Source organism: Larimichthys crocea, chromosome XXIII, assembly GCF_000972845.2.
Source record: "Larimichthys crocea isolate SSNF chromosome XXIII, L_crocea_2.0, whole genome shotgun sequence".
Lineage (NCBI taxonomy): Eukaryota > Metazoa > Chordata > Actinopteri > Sciaenidae > Larimichthys > Larimichthys crocea.
This window is the reverse complement of record NC_040033.1, coordinates 9878073-9897297: the sequence shown is the minus strand read 5'-3', so window position 1 is coordinate 9897297 and position 19225 is coordinate 9878073. Positions and strand designations below refer to the sequence as shown.

At 40.8% G+C, this 19225-nt stretch overlaps 1 protein-coding gene across 2 annotated transcripts in view; it reads left to right on the top strand.

Moving 5' to 3' along the window:
- The first annotated feature begins 3623 nt into the window (after nucleotides 1–3623).
- The window catches only part of ctdspla (CTD (carboxy-terminal domain, RNA polymerase II, polypeptide A) small phosphatase-like a), a 31486-nt gene continuing 15884 nt past the window's right edge, over nucleotides 3624–19225 (top strand). The window contains exon 1 of one of the 2 annotated variants that reach the window (XM_027274197.1): nucleotides 3624–4247. In XM_027274197.1, the coding sequence (XP_027129998.1) occupies nucleotides 4172–4247 (76 nt within the window). In that variant the 5' untranslated portion in view covers nucleotides 3624–4171. The remainder of the gene's footprint in view (nucleotides 4248–19225) is intronic. The other variant, XM_027274198.1, reaches the window with a different exon arrangement.

Genomic DNA, 19225 nt, shown 5'->3' with positions numbered 1-19225 from the left:
ACAGCATAAAAATACTGTTTTAAGCTGTAAAAGATCAGTTTACTCAGGAGGAAAAGTAAGCACATTTGAATATCTTTTTCTTATATAATATTTGATGGTTTCTGCCTTTGTGTCCGGGCCTTTTGAAACCAAGATTCTAGTCGCTAAACTGGTGTAATCATGTTTTTTTCTAAATTTGGAATATTCTATAATACCAAGGATATAGGTGATAAACCACAGAGAAACATCATGTAATCATGAAAGAGGATTTTTAGGCTGAAAACACACACAAAAAGCCTTTTTATTACAGATGTATTGCTTCACATCTTCCATTCCTGTGCTGAACTGTGTCCCCGAGCCTCACCATGTCAGTGTTTATGTGGGGTGGACCTCGACAGCTCGACATCTTGAGGAAACAACATGAAATAGGCCCATGCAGAGAGAGGATTATGCGATTCCAATTCCTTACTGAGCTACACCCACGTTCATAAAACATTCAAGGGCCCCGCAGTCTGACAGCACACCAGATGTATTTGAAGGCGGCGAAAAAGATCATCTGTGTCTTATCAAAGTTTATATCAAGATCATATTGATTTTAATTATTCATCAACAGAAACGTATTGCTCGAGGGCCGCACCACTCACAAACAGAAATGTCAGAAATGTCCAGTGTTTAGCCTCATGTCTTAAGATAGTGCCGGTCCATTATGTGTGGGTTTTTCTTTATCCTTTTGACACTCACTACTTTCTTTACTAACAAGTGGGTGAGGAAATGTTTGTGCCCTGCAGCTGTGATTTTTTTTCTCAGAGAGCGATTATCTGTGTCCCCAATAAGCTCTTAAGTGCTGTGCTTAGTCTAACATCCAGATGACAACCATACAACTATTCACCCTGCTTGTTGTTTTCTGACACTTTAGGGTTTCATTAAAGGGAATATGCAACAACCAGCCTTGCCTACACAAACTCGTGATCCACAACTGAGAGAGTGAACAAATATTTATATGATGAACCAGAAAAAAAAAAAATCTAAATCATTGTTGGAACCACTTTATAATGAGTAATTCTTTATAAACAACTTTATTTATTAATTTGCCAGTTCTTTATAGATAGGTTATTAGCCACAAGAACATGTTTTGGGTTGCCAGGTTGTAAAATAAAATAAAATGTATAGGTGTTAATCCCCCTGCAGAAAGCTTCTTCTTTCTTTTCTTTTTTAGCTCTTTAACCTGCAGCAACTGTTTTTTTTTTGTCACTAGGGGGCTGCAAAAAACAAGCTATGAACATAAAACAGACACTAAATTTAAATTTGGTAGTACAAACTTCGCAAACAGATGTCTACATACACAGACATGAAGCAACGTGAGGAGTCATGATTGTTTAAGGCAATATTCCCTCTCCTTTTAGTAGCTCTGTTTTTGGTCTCCACCAACTCCTAAAGGGAAATATCTGACTCTTTGGCTGCTAAACGCTCCACCATGTTGCTATTCTGATGAAAGAAAGCTGCCTATGAGTGAAGTAAACACTCTTCATGTGATCCACTGTCAATATAAAACCATTGCAGGTCCTTAATAATGGCAGAGAATATGGTAACTACATATATAATGGAATATCAATATTTATAACTGCTTTAGTCAAGTTTAATTGTCACATTTAGTCATACAGTCATACAGTGAATTATTCATTGACCATTAATGAAACCATTATGAAGGGTGACTTTGCACCTTTATGGGTTTTAAGTCCATACATTCTGATTATTATACTGTTATACTGGATATGCCCTGATCGATCATTCCCTTGTGCAAGTAATCAATCTGACACTTAAAATGTATTTTCTCTCATTCCTTTTTTCCTTTGAGGAATTACTCATATAATCTAGTATGCAAAGCAGTGGTTACATACAGGCTCAGTGTCATCTCATCTCAAGTGGCCATACAGTCTCGACATACACAGTAACCTGAGACCAACTGTCAAGTGCTGAGAAGTGACTGTGATTGTACAAAGTGGCTCAGAGACCCGCGTTGTGGTGTCAATTGCACACATACATTATTGTAAGCATCGGAGCAGAAGCACTGACCCACATTAAGAGCATCATGTCGGCTGGGAGATTACACACTAATTATGAGCAGCATCAACAGATGACAGCCTGCACTTACTGCTGTTTTTCTGCTGTCCATATGCCATCATACACTTGTCTCTCAGGTGGGGTCATTTAGGGCTGTGTGAGCCTCAGCTCCACTAAAATGACAGCGAAGGTGAAGAGGGACGAACACTCAGACACGTCACTGCTGGCAATGGACCAGAAAACCACTTTATCTCCCTTGTTGTTATTCTACGGTCCACTGAGGCTGAAATGGCATGAATAATGTTTGTTTATCAGTGCATGTGGAGGGTGTAGGTCTTTGGTGCACAGGAGGATATCAGCTCAAGAGATGGGGAAGATGCAACATGATGTAAACAATAGATTAAAAGGGAAGTTTGCTGATTTTACACATGCTGCAGAGGTCCAGTTATTCGCTGGGGGAGGGGGGAGCTTCTCAGCCTGTTAAAACAGCTGTTTAATGTCTTCTGTGGCTGTGGAGGAGCTTTGTCAAGCCTAAGAAAATAACATTGTTGACATCATAGTGATATCATCAGGATTATGTCATCTTAGGTTTGGAGAGTCGTTATTTTTGAACCGAAATCCTGTGTTATGGAGTTTAAAAGACAAGGTCAATTTACCAGGAAAAACAGGATGCTCCTGAACTGCATTATGGGAAATGTAGGATACTTAAAAGTCAGCCTCTGCTGCACAGCTTTGATAACTGTTTTTAAAAATATGTTCTCTTTATAAAGCAGTCATTAGGTATTATACTAAGTGATTTACTAATGCTTTATGTAGATTAGTAACTAGATGGTTGTTGACCATCAAGTCTGAAGTAATTTATAAATGTCTTTTTACAATAATCTATCTTTAAAATACAAAGCTTGTGTCCTGCTTAAAGACAACAACAAAAAAAACAGCAGACGAGCGTTCACAACTTGGCAACCTGAAAGTTAATTCATATTAATGGATTATAAAGTGTTAGTAAATGATTTATTAACCACTACATGGCCTTAGCCAGGTTAATAAATATACAGGGCAGGACAGGACAGGCAGTGCAGCAGTAAAGAAAATTATAAACTTGTTCTACATAAACTGTAAAATGCAATGATGACTGCTGGGTAATGTGTATGCTGATGTTGTGCAATGTCAAGTCTCTTTGTTAAGACATACCATATGAGCACTGGGGCCCATTGTAACTACCTTACGTCCATTTGGACGGTGTTAGGCTACAAAGTATTTCACGTCCAGATTTATATAACTACTATTGTGCTGAAGTCTTTAAACCAATCATAGAGAGGTGAAATTACCCAAATAAATCTTAGATTGATATAGAGAATGTAAAAATTCACACTTTTGTCTTATAAGGTGGGTGGGGTTGTTGTATTCTTGACCTCAGTATTTATAAAAATCCAGGTTGTGAGAAAATTTAAACTTCCTAACAACAACAACAACAACAACAAAAACAAAAAAGTAGACGCATCTACAAATGTGAAATCATTTTATTTTTCTCCAATACCTTTATCTTTATAAAACCTCGCCTTGAGCTTTAAGGAACAGGAAAGAAAAGAAAAACACCAACAGACAGTGGAGCGGGTGGGCTGGACTGGACTTGATAATATAGAAATGTTGAAGGCGTGTTGTTGTAGTTGAGCCTGCCTTCATGGCCCTGTGGCAGGAGGACGGTCGCCATCTCTGGGTAAACACTGTAACCGTATCACGCAGTTGATATTGTGTGTGGACTGGAGCCGGAGCGTACAGTAGCAGCAGCAGCAGCAGCAGCAGCAGCAGGCGGGGTGCTATGCTGCCTGCAACAACACACACAGCGGACACACACGACCTGAATGCAGGACCTGACGCTTTGTCTGTCACCTCACATGTTGGCTTCTTCTTCTTCTCGTTGACATTTCGTCTTGTTCGTAAGCTCCGGGGGGAATGGGACTCTGCATGCTTCGATTAAAATGGGATTTTAATGCTGCACACAGCGGACTCTCTATAGCCTGTGCACAGCCTGGAGGACTGTAGTACGCTTTTGGTAATGTTTGCCAGGGAATAAAAAAAAAAACAAAACAAAAAAAACGGTGTAGCCGAAGGTGCATAACATCTCGTTTCCATGGACAACACGTCCATAATAACACAGGTTGCAAATCCGAAAGAGGAGGAGAGCATTTCTTCAAGTCAAGATAAAGGTAAGGCGCAAGAAATTGCTTGTTATTTTCATGCATTTATTTTTTATTATTTTCATATGTATTTTTCATTTATTTTGCACGGTTGCCAAATTGTGATCTGCAGCCCTGGGTGCAGTGAGAGGATACTGGGCTCCGGACTGCAACAGCAAAGAGAGAGAGAGTGTGTGTGTGTGTGTGTGTGTGTGTGTGTGTGTGTGAGAGAGAGAGAGAGTATCGACGGAAAACCTCCATTGTTCAGCTGAAGCACAGAAACATTAAGAGCCAGAGCTCTCTGAGCCAGCCTGTCAATATATAATAATGTCTGGAGTGCGCTGTAACTTAATCACAACAAGCTCTTTATTTTTAAGCCCGCACACATTTTTGCGACTTATAGATATGTGATTTTTTTTATTTTTATGATTGTTTTAAATCTGTGTGGAGTGAGCTGGGTTTACTACAGGGGGCGGGTACTCTACTGCTTTCCCCTTGCACTGGCGACATCCCTGCATGCATCACTGACACTGTAAATGGTGTACTACCAATAACAAATACCATCAAATCAAACAGTTTGACTGTGAGGAAAACCCCATTTTTTTAAAGCACTTATTGTAGAAATGTGCATGTGGAAGCCCTCCTAGTTGTGATTTTTACACATTTAAAACATCTTTTAATAAAACCACCTCACTGAAGCGATGATGACTGCAAAAAAAAAACTGCATTGTTTATCAGGATCAGCAGCTCCGATGCACACTGCTTCATGATAGCAAGGCAAATATCATCATATGAGCCACAATGTATGTTTATGTTGTGAGAAAGGTCCACTCCCAGCTGTGCAAAAAAAAAAAAAAAAAAAAAAAAAAGAAGTGCCTGAAAACAACAGCTCAACAGCTGCGCTACAGATTACTGTAGAGGCTGAGCGAAAACACATTTTCTCTCTTGTTGTTTTGCACAAGAGTCGCCACTTCTCCATGTGGTGATGACATCAACGACAAATCCCCCTCATGAGTCAGGAGCTTTTCAGTTTTCATTAACTTTGAGAGGGGTTTTTCACTCATCTCTGCAGGCCACATTGCATGAAGAAAATGAGGCCATGGAGTACTGTGCACACACACACACACACACACACGTGGGATACACAGGTGTCCATGGGAGGGCATGGTTGTTTGGAGCTCGGGGGCCCCTCAAATTCCCTCCCACCAGCACCCATCCCACTGAGCCACAGGGTGCCTGGAGGCCAGAGGGACCACAACTTCCTGCTACACCCAGTGCTCTGTTGGAGAAAAGGTCACCTTCCTACATCACTTCGCTGCTGAGCAACACTGACTCACTGACCTCCTGAAATGATCGGTTGTTTTCTTTGAAAAGTGACTGGATGCAAATATAATCCAATTATGCGTCTTGAAATGATACCAGGACTGACCATGTTGCGTGATCACGACATCCAGATCAATTATGATTTATGTTTTTTCCGCGTGTTTTTTTTCCTCGTAGAGAGTACTCTAATCTATTGGTGCCGCCTTCGTAATTAAAACCCTCATAAACAAATCGATGAAAACGTTCAAACACATTCAAATTGACAAACACAGCAGAAAGAAGAAGAAGTCATATCATCCAGGAAATTTAGTTTGAAAGAAAAATAAAAAATCACTCGCACAGAATTCCCACACTTTCTTGCCTGCAACATCCTGCTGGTCTTGAACAGTAAATCCCAGATGACCTGTGGAATCTGACAATTAATCTGGCAGGATAAAATCCAGGGTCAGTCGCTGACCAGAGAGAACACACACACACACACACAGAAATACACTCAAACCAGTGAGGCTCCTCAATCGGCTGCTGTGCGACACACACAAAGTATCACAAGGGAGCTTCCTGAATGGAGTCCCTGCCCTTCGCTGCTGGCTTTGTCAAAGCAGACAACAAACAGCACTTGTTGTCCTGGACAGTTACTCTCTGACCTGCTCGGGCTGCACTGAAATAACACACACACACACACACACACACACACACACACTCACTCACACGCTGAATATTTCAGAGCACGGCAGGCTATTTTCAGAGTCCTATCAGTTTCACTCCAAGCTAAGACGTAGTAACTCATTAGAGCTACGTTTTTTTAGACATTTGGTCAGGTGGAGATTATATCTTTATGCATTATGGATTATGTTAAATGAGGTGAGGGTTGGAATCATAATGTGGGTGGTTTCTTTCTACAGACAAATGCACATGTATTGGTACAAAGTCAACCGTGTCACTCTTCTGGACAATATACAAGGTTATTTTTTGCACAGTGTTGGATGCAGTCTTTATAAAACAGATACTGGGAACACATTCAGACTGTTAGTTGTATCATAATGCAGTGTTTCTTGGCTAAAACAGTATGTTGTACTAATTCAAAGACAAATGTTTCACATCAGCCAGCGCAGACGCGCACATGCAGCGGAGGGAACAGTATTTCTTCTCTCCAAACCCAAATGAGGCTTTTCATTTGGCAGCCGTTTAGTTGTCAGGATCTGATGCAACGAAATGTAATGACTGGACTAACAACGTGCAGGGAGTCACAGGCCGGCCAGCCTCCGTCTCAGTCTGCGAATCACTGAGGCTTTGCTCTGATAACTTCACAGTATCGACAGGTATCAATGCACGAGCTATTTACCTTAATCAGATTAGGTCAAATCTGAGTTGAGCTCTTTACTGCTGCAAGTGTGAGTGATGATAGACACTCAGACCGGTTCTACACGCACAGAAAGAAGTGCTGAGCTGAACAATGAGTGTAATATTAATGAAGTCTTTCGTAACTTCAGGTTGGCTTTGTGTTTCACTTTCACATATTTGCTCTGCCATTCAGAGAAACAGACTGTGTTTAGCTGCTTGAGTTCCTGATTGACACCTAAATAATTTGAAAGTAATTCATGCGCACGCAAACTGTTATGACATAGACGTAGCAGTGACATATTTTGCTTTACATTTTTTAATAATTTCAGTCACATTTCAGTAAGAAAACATCAGTTTTCTCTTCATTTGATTGCTCCTTTTCATGACATAAGTTATTAAAGAATAAATTTGGGTGAAACACGTAATATGATGAATACTGTCTGACCAACACCCAGCGCATTTGTTCCCACTGAAGACATAAAAAACATAAGAATTGGTCATGAATTTTAAAAAGAGGGTCAAGTTGTTTTCTAAAATAGCTGGACACTGTAGTTTTTAGCCAAGATTACATAGCCGTAAGAGTAAATTGTGAATTTGTTGGGAACTATTTTCAGCAGCGGATTAATACGCATTTGGTGCTCCATTGAGTATTTACTGTATTAAGACGGCATATGTGGATTGAAACAAAATAAACAACAGTCCTCATGGTTATGTCATGAACAAAACATGTTGCCCAGTATAATGGAGCTATATGGCGTAGGGGAATAAGATATATCAGGCTTTGGGTACACAGTGTCATCAGTTCATTGGATTTTATGGGATTTGTTCACAAAAAGAAATATCAGAAACGTAAGTGTGCTCTAGCTGTGTGTTTATTATACTGCTTTCTTAAAAGAACATATTGAGGACAAACAACAAAAACAAATTATAAATATTTTTTATCCCATGCATGGTTTTCCTGGTTGAGGCTGGGTAATATGCATTCTCCCTCTCAGACATAATGTCATTCTCCCCTGTCATTACTCCAATGGCAGCTCAAGGCTGCAACAAGACAGTTTAGACACTAAACTGTATGTTTCACAGAGCCCATTAACCTTCAGCCTTTAAAAAAAAAAACATGTGGTTAAAGGTACTCTGTCCTGTCTGTCCTACCGCATGTGAATGTCTCTTACAGTGATGGGATATATAATTTCAGTAGACGCATAGATGAGGAGGAGCAGCAGATTCTGGGAATTATGTATACTAATGGCACGTTAAAATAAGATTTCCTGAAAGGCTTGTTGGTTAGAAAATATTTGCATTGCCAGAAAGAACATGAGAAAAAAAATACTGGAGCCGTAATTATATATGAATCTGGAGAAAGGCCTGTGATTTCATGCACACTTGGCTTTTGAGGTTATTCCTGGAACACGCTGCTGTACATTAATAAAGTGTTTATGATGTGTGGACCACACCTGCAGTGGTGTGTGCAGCACAGTTAGCGAGGGGAGCTACTGTGAGTTTTGGCTGCTCTGGAGTCCCTGGCACAACCTGCCACTCTGCTGTGTGCCGCACTTTGCTGTCATGACCGGACTTAAGTGTCGGGTAGAGGAGGATTACAATTTATTACTCGGTCATAGGTGGTGTAGATTTCTTTGATATATTTTGAGGAGGCAGCGTGTCACTCCCGAAGCCTCCGACCTATCTTGAAAATCACATTGGATCTATGTGTGAACAGTGAAGTCAATATTCAGTGCACCATTTTGACTGAGAGAGAAGCTGGACTCTGAAGTCCTTATTACAGATTTATGAGCCCATTTCAGCCAATGCTGCTCAGAAAAGCTGATTATCTGCACCTCCAGGGAAGTGTTGAAGTGTTAGACACATCTTCATTACTTTAGTCCAATACCATACTGGGAAGCTGATTGGGAAGAGTTGAATGTTTTTTTTCTCCCTAGCCTAAGCTCCTTGACTGATAAGCTTGTTAACTGTATGTGCTGGATCAGGCGTGAACATGCCTGAAGAGGAAGGGATTGTTTTAATTTATGTCTTTTTGCACTCATTCAATCCCACAATAAGAAGCAATGTGATGTTTTTACACCAAGTAGGAATGAAATGTTTTGTTGTAGTAACTATGTGTGGTTACTGTCTTGCACGGAGCTTCTTTGGCATTATAAGTAACCACAATATGAGCTCATAAACAGTCAATCACCAATAGTGGCTCCCTTAGGTGTTTGTTGATATGTATCAGTCTCTTGTTTTAACTTGGGAACAGTGCCTTAAAATCATAGTTTATGTTCGTATCTCCCTGATGATGTCCGTTTTGTGCCAGTACATTGTGTTAGCTGTCATCAAAAACTAGTTTGGCTCGGTCCAGGGGTAAAGAAAATACACCAAAGACCTCTAAAACTCACTAAATAACATGTTACAGCTTGTATAATCTGTACAGAAACTGAAGTGTAAAAACAACAAACAACAAAGCTTAGATATAACCAAACACACCTCAATTAGAACATATAAAAATGTTAAAATTAGACCATAGCGTACTATTGTTTTGTATTGTTTTAAATAATTGAAATATCTTCTAAAAATACCCACTATTGGTTTGGAAGCTAGCTGATTAGCAGCCCTTGTGAGCTTTTGCCTCTCTTTTGTGCATTTCCTCAGTGTTGGACTTTGATCCTGACAACATATTATAAATAATAAATGTCAATTTATATGAATAAGTGTTATAATGGCTGGCAGAGGTTTTTTTTCTTCCAGAGCCAACGATGGTTATCTCTCGTGACATGGAATGCATTAGGAAGATTCATGTCAGATTTTCACATCCACTCACAATAAAGATTAAAAATCGAGTAAAGTGGTCCATAATTAGGAGGCGGCCTGTAGATCTATGGATTCTGAGACACAGTGAAGGAGATGCAATCGCACTGCAATCCGTCCTTGGTGAGGCCACGGGGGAAAATAGTGTGGGTTGACTCTTTCTTCACTCCTACACCGGTTGACTCTGAATATTTAAACCTTCGCTCAGAATGCAGTTTTAAGAAGAGAGAGGAGTTCACAACACTCCTGCTCTGAAGTCCCCACACTTCCTGTTAAGACTTCCAGTTTAGAGGAGAGCTTTAATATATTTTTAAAACTTGCAAATGCTGCCAGTATATGTGCCCTGTAATGTCTGATCTGAGGACAGTTCATTCAGAAGCCACCAATTTAGCTCACATTTACTTTAAGATGATCGGATATTTAACTAATAAGTCTGATTGTATTTTATAATTTCTTCTTGTCAACAAATCTCATGAAAATACCAAAGCACCGTCTCGCCAAAGTCTGTTTATACATAAACAAACATACAAGTGGGCGACATGTACCCTTATTATGACGAACATGAGCACTGTAGTTTATTTTGAGTCAACCTCACATACATTGTCTCGCTGCTAATATTAGTGCGCTGACTGAAAATAGCCCGAAATAGATGCACTATTTACTAATGTTTGAGTAATGTTAGGTAAGAACTACACTGCCCAGCTGTTTTAGGAAAAGAACGGTGTGACTGTTTTAAGATTTATATCTTCAGTAGCGACCAGTGGGACTGGGAAAGTTTAAAGTATTGGTGTAATAGTAAAGTAATGGAGTAAATGTACTTCCACCACACCGTTACTGTGCTAGTTATTTTTTCTTACTTATTTATCATCTTACGTGTATTATTCAGGGAGTACATGTAGGTCCTCACAGTCACATGAGGACATGTTCCTGTTTCAGTTCCTGTTCATACCACGAGTTTCATTCCTGTGTTGATGGTTGTGTTTGTGACTTTAAATTGTAATTTTCGAGGAATGCATGTATGTATGTGCATGTGCTACACATGACAAACCCAGCACTTCTCTGCCCTCAGTGAAGTATGTTGTTATCTCGTTCACTGGTTCTGCTGCACAGCATAGTTTTGGTTTTTTTTTTTTCTGGGCCTCTTTTCATGTCTGTGTGCTTTGGACCATATGTTTGACGGCATTGCGGGCAAAGTTTTATGTTCGAATGTTGTTTCAAGTGTAGCTCATATGCTGTGGTTGCTTGTTTTGGAGCAAACATTACTTCAGAATGTCCTCCACTGGCTTTGAAGAGACTATTACAGTAGGATTTCAAGTAAATTCTTTATAAAAATGATATTCTGTCCAGTCCACTTTCATCCCGAGCACTGATCGCCTGTAATTGAATAAGCAAATACACATTTTAGCACAAGATAACAGAAGAACTCCATCCATGCTAAGCGGGTATGTAAAGTCTTGTGTCCGATTTCACCTTTTGGCTTAATTGACTGCAGCTGTCAAACTTCTCCTAATTGAGTACAGAAGACAAACGACTGACACTCTGGTTCTTCTGCTGCACGCTTGCCTTGCCGTGCTTCAATATAAAAAGCGCAGCATTGTTGTGGGATTACATCACTCCGCCTGTATATCTTGACACATAGGCATCCGATGGCTGCAAATCAGTGGAGACCATTATTAATGCTCCAAAAGCCACAATCCCTTTGGAGCAAAAGCGACGCTTGCCACACCGCCGCTGCAGCCTGGATGCTGCTGCTGAAAAAAGAGCCTGTTTCTAACAGGACTGTTGAGCGTGGACACAAACACACCACAAGCTAGGATTAATTGAGCATCTGTTTGGGCGAACGTACGTTGTCAAAACAGATCAATACAGTCAGAGGAAGGTAAGGGGTCAGGAAAGAAAGAGGTGGAGATGAAGAGCGAGAACAGGAGGAAGTGCTCAAATAGCAGCTGTGTGTCTCTTACGTTGCAGGCAGGTACCCAGCCTGGCTCTGACAAGGGGATGGCCTTCTTGCATATTTTGCCCTGTTCTTGCTGGCATTCATCAGCAGTAATTGGCTATCTAGAAGGGAAATCATGTATTGTCCATAATGATTTTCTGTCACCCTTTCCTGAATTATGCCGCCTGCCAGTTTGCGAGATATTTGACAGACGAGCATGAAAAGCTTTATACATTTTTAAACAGATGAGCAAGGGATAAGCAAATACACGAGTATGGACGCTGTGAAACACACAAAGAGGCATTCTTCCTGCCTCTCCAGAGGTAAAGGTGAATACTGCTTAACTGTGAATCTCAAGGGACACTAAGTAGGACATGCTGTGTGGATATGTGGAGAGGCATGGGAAACTGTAGCAGCGATACACAAGCAGGGCACGCACATGCTCACACCAACACACACGTAAATACATGACCTACTTGTTTACTTGCTTTTCATTCATGGCAAGCAGAATTTTAATGGATCAGATTTATTTTAAACACACGCAATTTGTTGCTGGAGCATCCCACCGGTTTTACACATTACGGCATTGTTGGAGCACTGCTTTAAATTCCTCTCCTAACTGCTCACTGGATCAACTTTCCAGATCAATGTTTTTTTACATCTCTGGGGTCACCAAGTGTACAAGTATGAAGGCAGGCCTTTAATTTCATTTGACATTAATTCTTCTGATGCGTTTTCTTTTTCTTTTTTTGGTACCAACAGACAGACAAGGAGGATTTCCCATCAGTCACTGTGCCTCTGGCATTGAGCGCGCAGTTATGGATGAGAATATGAAAAGATATATAAATAATGAACTGCCGCAGCCCTAAACAACGCGTGCTGTGTTGCTGCCGGTTGCGTAACTCCGACAGAATAGACCCCCTCCCCACACACACACACACACACACACACACACTTGTCATCTCCTTCATTTGGAGAAGCGGCAGCAACCTTCTTTCCCCTGGGGGGCTGCAGGCAGGGAAGCAGGCAGGCAGGCTGGCTGGCACCACCACCACATCGCCTACGCCGCTACTCATCTGAGGCAGGAAAGCAGGGGCAGACCCACCCACGTCTCTGTGTCAGGGTTCACGGCAGTAACAGCGGGGAAAATTAGTACGTTGCACAACATGGGTGCCAACCGAGTGGTTTATGTGTTCGGATCTCGGCAAACTGTGTCTTGACTTGCTCAACTGGATTATTGAGTGAATGTCAGTTACGTAAGGTCATGTAAGATGCATATGTATATAAATCCTCCCGGATAAGAAGGGAAATAAAGCCAGAAGGGCAGCTCAGGGTCAGTCAGTGTGACTAAAGGCATCTGCTAGTACTGAGTGTACCTCCACAGCCTGTAATTTTCACTCGGGGCCTCAGCTGTCTGTGCGGGGAAGTAAGAAGGCTTAATGGGAGTTTATTTTATCATACTGTGCTATTATTGCCTTAATGGCCTCACACATAACCCACCAAGGACCTCGGCACAGTGAACACACACAGGCTCAACTGTCAGACTCAGCTCAACTAACGCTACCTGACTCCAGTCAGCTGTTTGGATTTACTGTGTGTGTGTGTGTGTGTGTGTGTGTGTGTGTGTGTGTGTATTGTGAAGCAGATGCTCTTTGGTGTAAATATTGTTTTGGAAGCTGATCTGTTGTCATTATCATCGCCTCTCTCTTGGTGGGATTTTCTCTGTGTTGAAACAATCGATAATATGTTTTTAATGAACGAGGGGAAAGAAGACTTCAAAAACACAGTTCTGGATTTCTTAAAAGTGCTTTAAACAATTCGTTCTAATCAATTAGTTGATGGACAAAAAAATAGAGCGACTGAAGCTCAGTTGGTGTAGGGTCGGCTATCCGTTGCAGGATTAGAGGTTCTCTGGAAGAAAAAAAAAATGCACTGAAGGCTGAACTGCCTCCTGATGTATGTGAATGAAGAGTCAATTTGGATAAAAGCATCTGCTGAATGTATGTAATGCAAAATGTATTGATTCACTCTCCATTTAATAAGCAAAATGTTCAAACATTTGCTGGCGCAGCTTCTCAAACGTGGCAGTTCACTGCTTCGTGCTGTTTTATACCATTTTAAACTGAAAATCTTTGGATTTGCTGGTCAGATAAACACTTTTAAGACATCTCCTTGGGCTTTTTTTACAGACTAAACAAATGATCTATTGTAAAACTAGAAGACAACATGTACAGTCAGCATGCTAATATAATAATAATATAATAAGTATTGGACAAATTAAAATGTTGATGGTGGCCAAGATTAAAAGGCTGGGGAATCAGCAAAGTTATAACAATATATCATGAAGGGGACATGAATGTCTTTACCAAATTTCATGGCAATCTATCCAATAGCGGTTGAGTTATTTGAGTTCAAAACTGTTAAGTGATGGCCCGACATTGCTATGCCTGATTAAAAAAAACACCAAACATTTGCTGGTTTTAGTTGCCACAGAGTGAAAAGATGAAAGAAACTCTGAATTTAAGAATGAGATAAAAGTGTTTCCTTTCTCGGCATCATCCCACTCGGAGATGTAGTGTGTTCCTGCAGGAATTCCTTCCACAGTGTTATTTTGCTGACACAGTGCCCAAAAGGGAGTTCCCCCTCGCTGCTGTTAGTTATAGCCGGGGACAGAAACAGCTTCATCTTCAGGTGCTCAATCTGCCTCTTGAGTGTAGTCAGCTCAAGACATTAGATCCCAGGCTCCAGGCTAACAGTGGATTACCTGTCGGTCTATGTGTGTGTATGTGTGAGTGTGTGGAGAGAGTCCTGTTCTTCATTTTGGCTGCGGGCGTTTTTTTTTTTTTCTCTCTCATGGTGTTATACAAGCCCTGGACAGCAAGTCCTACGTCTTATTGCAAGCATCCCACACTCAGTGAAATCTCAGTGAGGGGAGGAGGAGGCAAATAATCATCACCATGAAATCATGCCCACCGCCTGAGGCCATGACAGGGTTTTAGCATGTCATTTTTGGCTGTTCGGTGTCTCATTGACAAGATGTCAAGCTTTTCTTTTTTTTTTATTATACAGTAGCTTTGTATAGCAGAGATGGCATTGGAAATCCCTCTGGCTCCCGGCTGTTTTATTTTAGCGTATGCTAAGTACCCGGCTGCGCCATTTAAAACCGACCTGTTTTCCATCTGAATTATTTAAGCTGCAGCTGCACATGGATCGGTCTCACATTTACCTTCATACCCCCCAGGTACTGTACATTTTACCTGCCTGGCTGGGTGACTAACTGCTGCTGGAGTGCACTTCAAAAATCACACAGGCACTAATAATATTAATATATTAAATTATTATTTCAGTTTAATGCAACTTCTATCGTATGTTTGTAGTTTTGGCAATCATTCCTGTCAGTCATGATCAGTGTTGGGGAGTAAAGCATGGGTTAATAACAATGTGTGTGTGTAATAATTGTGTAGTAACACTTAATAGTAATGTGATTACTCTTTTTAGCAGTGTAGCGATACGAATTTAAGTTATATTAGTTACTGATCCCAGTTAGAGATGTGTTTTGTTCCCAGATTTCGCGCTGAGCACAGTGTTCATAACTAATAGAATAAATGTCCAAAAAACGATCCAAGCTGTAATAAATTAGAATTAACCTTTGATTATCTGTCCTGCTGGGTAACTTCCCCCCCCAGAAGCATTTGGCTCAAGAGTGATGAATGTCCTGACATAAACCTTTGAGACTTTATCCGCTGTAAAGAGAGAACCAGCAGCTAAAGTTAAACCTACAGTCATATTTTAAATTTGGCATGTTTTGTTTTGACTGCTTGCATACTTTATGTGCTTTTAAAGCTACAGTAGAGAAGACCACCTCAAAAGTCTTGAGCTAAGCCGGGGATCATATTCCCTCTCCGAGCTTGGCATTATTCCACGCTGTGGGTCATGGGGTGATTATCTCTTCCTGTCAGGAATGCTGAGAATTTCCTGCGTTTTCTCCCTCTTCCGGCCTTGTTAGTGGTTGCGCCTGAACATGTGACAGAGAGCTCGGGCCCCGGCTGGCTCTGATTGACTAGGGAGCCTTCTACAGTATCAGTGTTACCTAACATTGAGCACTGCTTTAGAGGGCTGTTTTAATATCACATCAAAGGAATATGCTGAGCGAATAAAGTGTATTCAGAGGGTAAATAATGTGCACCTGCTCTGAGGAGGATACAGCTTTGGCCTAATATATCGCTCTCTCCGGGGAGCTTTTGTTAGATAAAACCACTTGTGTGCACCACCCTTTACCTAGATTTCAGATAGGCGTATCCTTCATTAACAGAACCACAGACTGTCAGATAATTCTTTGCAGTCTGCGTTCACCAGACCACCTGATTGTTTGCTGTGTTGCGGTTTGTTCAGATCATGTCTCCTGCGTTCTTAACAGCAAATGTTGCACTTTAACCTTTCCTATTCTCAGAGCTGACGAGAGCGGCATTACTATGCAAGGCGAGCTGACTCCAGTCACATTCCCGAGCAAGGACACTGAAAGCAAAAAAAAGTTTCTGTGTGTCAGCCTGTGTGTTGATCACTGTACACGTGGACCTGTGCCTAAACATGTGAACATATGCTGCGCGCGTGTGTGTGTGTGTGTGTGTGTGTGTGTGTGCGTGTTTGCTCGGTCTCCGGCGGCAGTCGACTCTCAGCTATGTTGTTTGTGTCAAAGGGAGAAAGGAAAGCTCTGTTTGTGCAGGGTGGTGGTGCAGGAGGGGGTGGAGTAAGAATCAGACCCAAGTATAGGCTGTCTCGCCACAGTAACTCTCCCCACCCATTCTACGCCCTTCTCTCTCCTTTCCAAACTCCCTCTCCTTTCTCTCTCTCTCTCTCTCTCTCTTTCTCGCGCACTCTCCCACCTGTTTTTTTTTTTTTCGGGGGGGAGGGCGGTCGTTCAGGGCAGCAGACCACGGCGGGAAAATGTAGACGGCCTCAAAATGGAGGAAGAATGACATCAAAGTGTTTGAGGCCAACTTCAGGGAAAATGAGGAAGGACTGAAGCTCCCTCCAAACTGGAAACTTACTCGGTTAAAGAGTCCAATCACTCAAATATTTTCTTTTACTACTAGATAGTTTGGGCTTTATTTGCCCCTGAGTCTCTGAGATAATTAAAGATAACTTAATTGATGCTTGATGAATCATTTATTTAGTCTTTTTGCTTTAAGAAATAGTCATCTTATTAAATGTTAGTAAGTCATTAGTATTGACAAGTTAAAATATATTTATTTAAAGAATCCATTAAGTCTTAGTAAGTTGCTAATGTATTGATTTGTGTCTAGATTCTCTACATCAGTGGTCAAACAGTCCATTGGAGCAGCTGACCTGATGAACTAGAGAACTAAAAAGACAAAGCAACTGGTTTCATTGTCAGTTACTGGGTTGATTGTTAATGAATGAATATTTTACTTCATAAATCATCAGAAAATTGTGACGTCTGGTAAAGGGGACATCTTCAAACTACCTGTTTTCTTAAGCCGAACAGTCTAAAAACCCGAAACACAGGATTTTTAATTTACAAAGAGAAATCAAAGCACATTTGAGAAGCAGAATTTGCTGTATAATTGACAATTAATTGATTACGACAATTATAGCTGATCTCTCAAGATCCAAAAGCAACTGCTCTTGTGGAAGACCAGTGAGCGAGATGTTTACAACCTTGCAACCCAAAAACTTTTTAATATCTCAGAATTGATCTATGAAGTTTAAAGTCTTTTTCTTTCAAAATACATTAAATATGTTGGAAAATAGTTGCTGAAAGCACGTAAAAAGACTTTGAATGATGTATTACTGAAATGTGGAGTTAGAGGTTTAAACAGTTTTTCACCAGTTTTCAGTCCAGGATTTTGTGGGCGGTCCTTAAAGGGTGGCTCGATGACACGGTGAGGCCACCCTGAGTATACCCCTGCACCCCTAGCAGAGAGATAGAGATGAATTCATCTTGCTCAGAGTGTTTCAAAGTTAGTCATGTCATTTTTTGAACTCATCTGACATGTTTCAGTCGCTTCAACCATCAATTCTTTGTCTGTATAGCAGTAGCCTAAACATTCAAGTTTACTCTATACGTCCACAAGGACAGAGAAATACAGTGTATGTACTTGTAGTCAGATTACTTTTTATCAGTTTTCTGTACCAGCAGCAGCACATCAAGTCCACGTGGGCAGAACATATCCTTCAGTCTATAACACAGGTTATAGTAACACAGCATGTTGCCTTCCTGTTGCAACCATAGAGCTGTGTTTGTGTACTGAAGTGTTGCTTCTTGGGAACATCTGTTAGGGAAGTGGAAGATCCACAGCGAGCTTTGGACTACAAAGTCGAAGAGAACAAAGAAGAAGAACTGCCCGCAGCCTGTCAGATCCACCCGGAGTAACCCAAGGATTGTTCCAGGCTTCAGTCTGAAGCCTCTCGGAACAGGAGCAGGCTGCAAACAGCCTCAGCATGCATGGCTAACTGGGCTGCCTGTGTCACACGGCTGTATGAACACGTTAACAAGACAGCTGCAAACAGGGACACTATATGATGGCCGCTCCAAGGCACGAAAATGATGATTCGAAAGTCAGTGCGTGGATACTTCAAAGTCCCGGACAGATTTGGGATTTTCATGCTTACAAATTACCTTTAAAGCAATTAAACTTTCTACTCTAGGAACACCTCCGGATAATTGTCAGATTTTAGCCTTTGCAACAAAGCTGCCCAAATTTCTATTTTTAGCCACTCGTCCTCACCGACAGAAATTATAAAAATCATAATACACGTTTGAGTCTTACACACCAATCGAGCCGGCTTGTTTCTCTTGTGTCAGTGTGAAAGTAGGCCATGGGCTTCAGAGACAGTGAAGGAGGAATGATGTAACCAGGGACCTATATCTGTATGTTGTTTTCTCCCTGGTGCTCCACAGCACTCACAGCCACTTCTCAACACATCTTGCCAAGCGTTTGAATCTAGGTTTCCTCTTCAGTCTAGTCAGATAACAGAAATAGATGTTTAAATAGATGTTTAGCCGTGATTTTCAGCTTTTACTGGACATATGTTTTTTTTTATATATTTATATATTCTGACACTTTCTCTCACATGTATGATATGAATCTGTCTATCCTGCTCTCTCCATCTTCTTTCTTGATGTTAATTAAGTGGACTACCTTCCCAGAGGGCACTCTGATGATGGCTATTTTTGTCTCTGTACTCCCCCGTTGCATTAACCGATGATTCAGTGTGGTACAACATACATCTGTGGCGCCTTTTGTCACAATAATGTGATGATGCATGTGAGACACAGTCTGTCTGCAACTCTGAGTATCACGTCTGTCTTTTTCTGTCAGAGGATGCTTTAAATACACATAGGCCTACAAGCTTTGAAACTGTGCATGCAGCTTTATACTTCTACTTATTTAATAGCTATAGTCATTGGTTACTTATCGCAAATTAAGTTTTTTTACAAACAAAACATAATAATCTTATCACACACAACATTTAAAAAAATACATGTCAGGACATCAACAGAGTTATATTAAACTACCTAACAGCATGTAAAACAATATATAATATATATTATATTTTATATAAATCAGTATAACATTTAAAG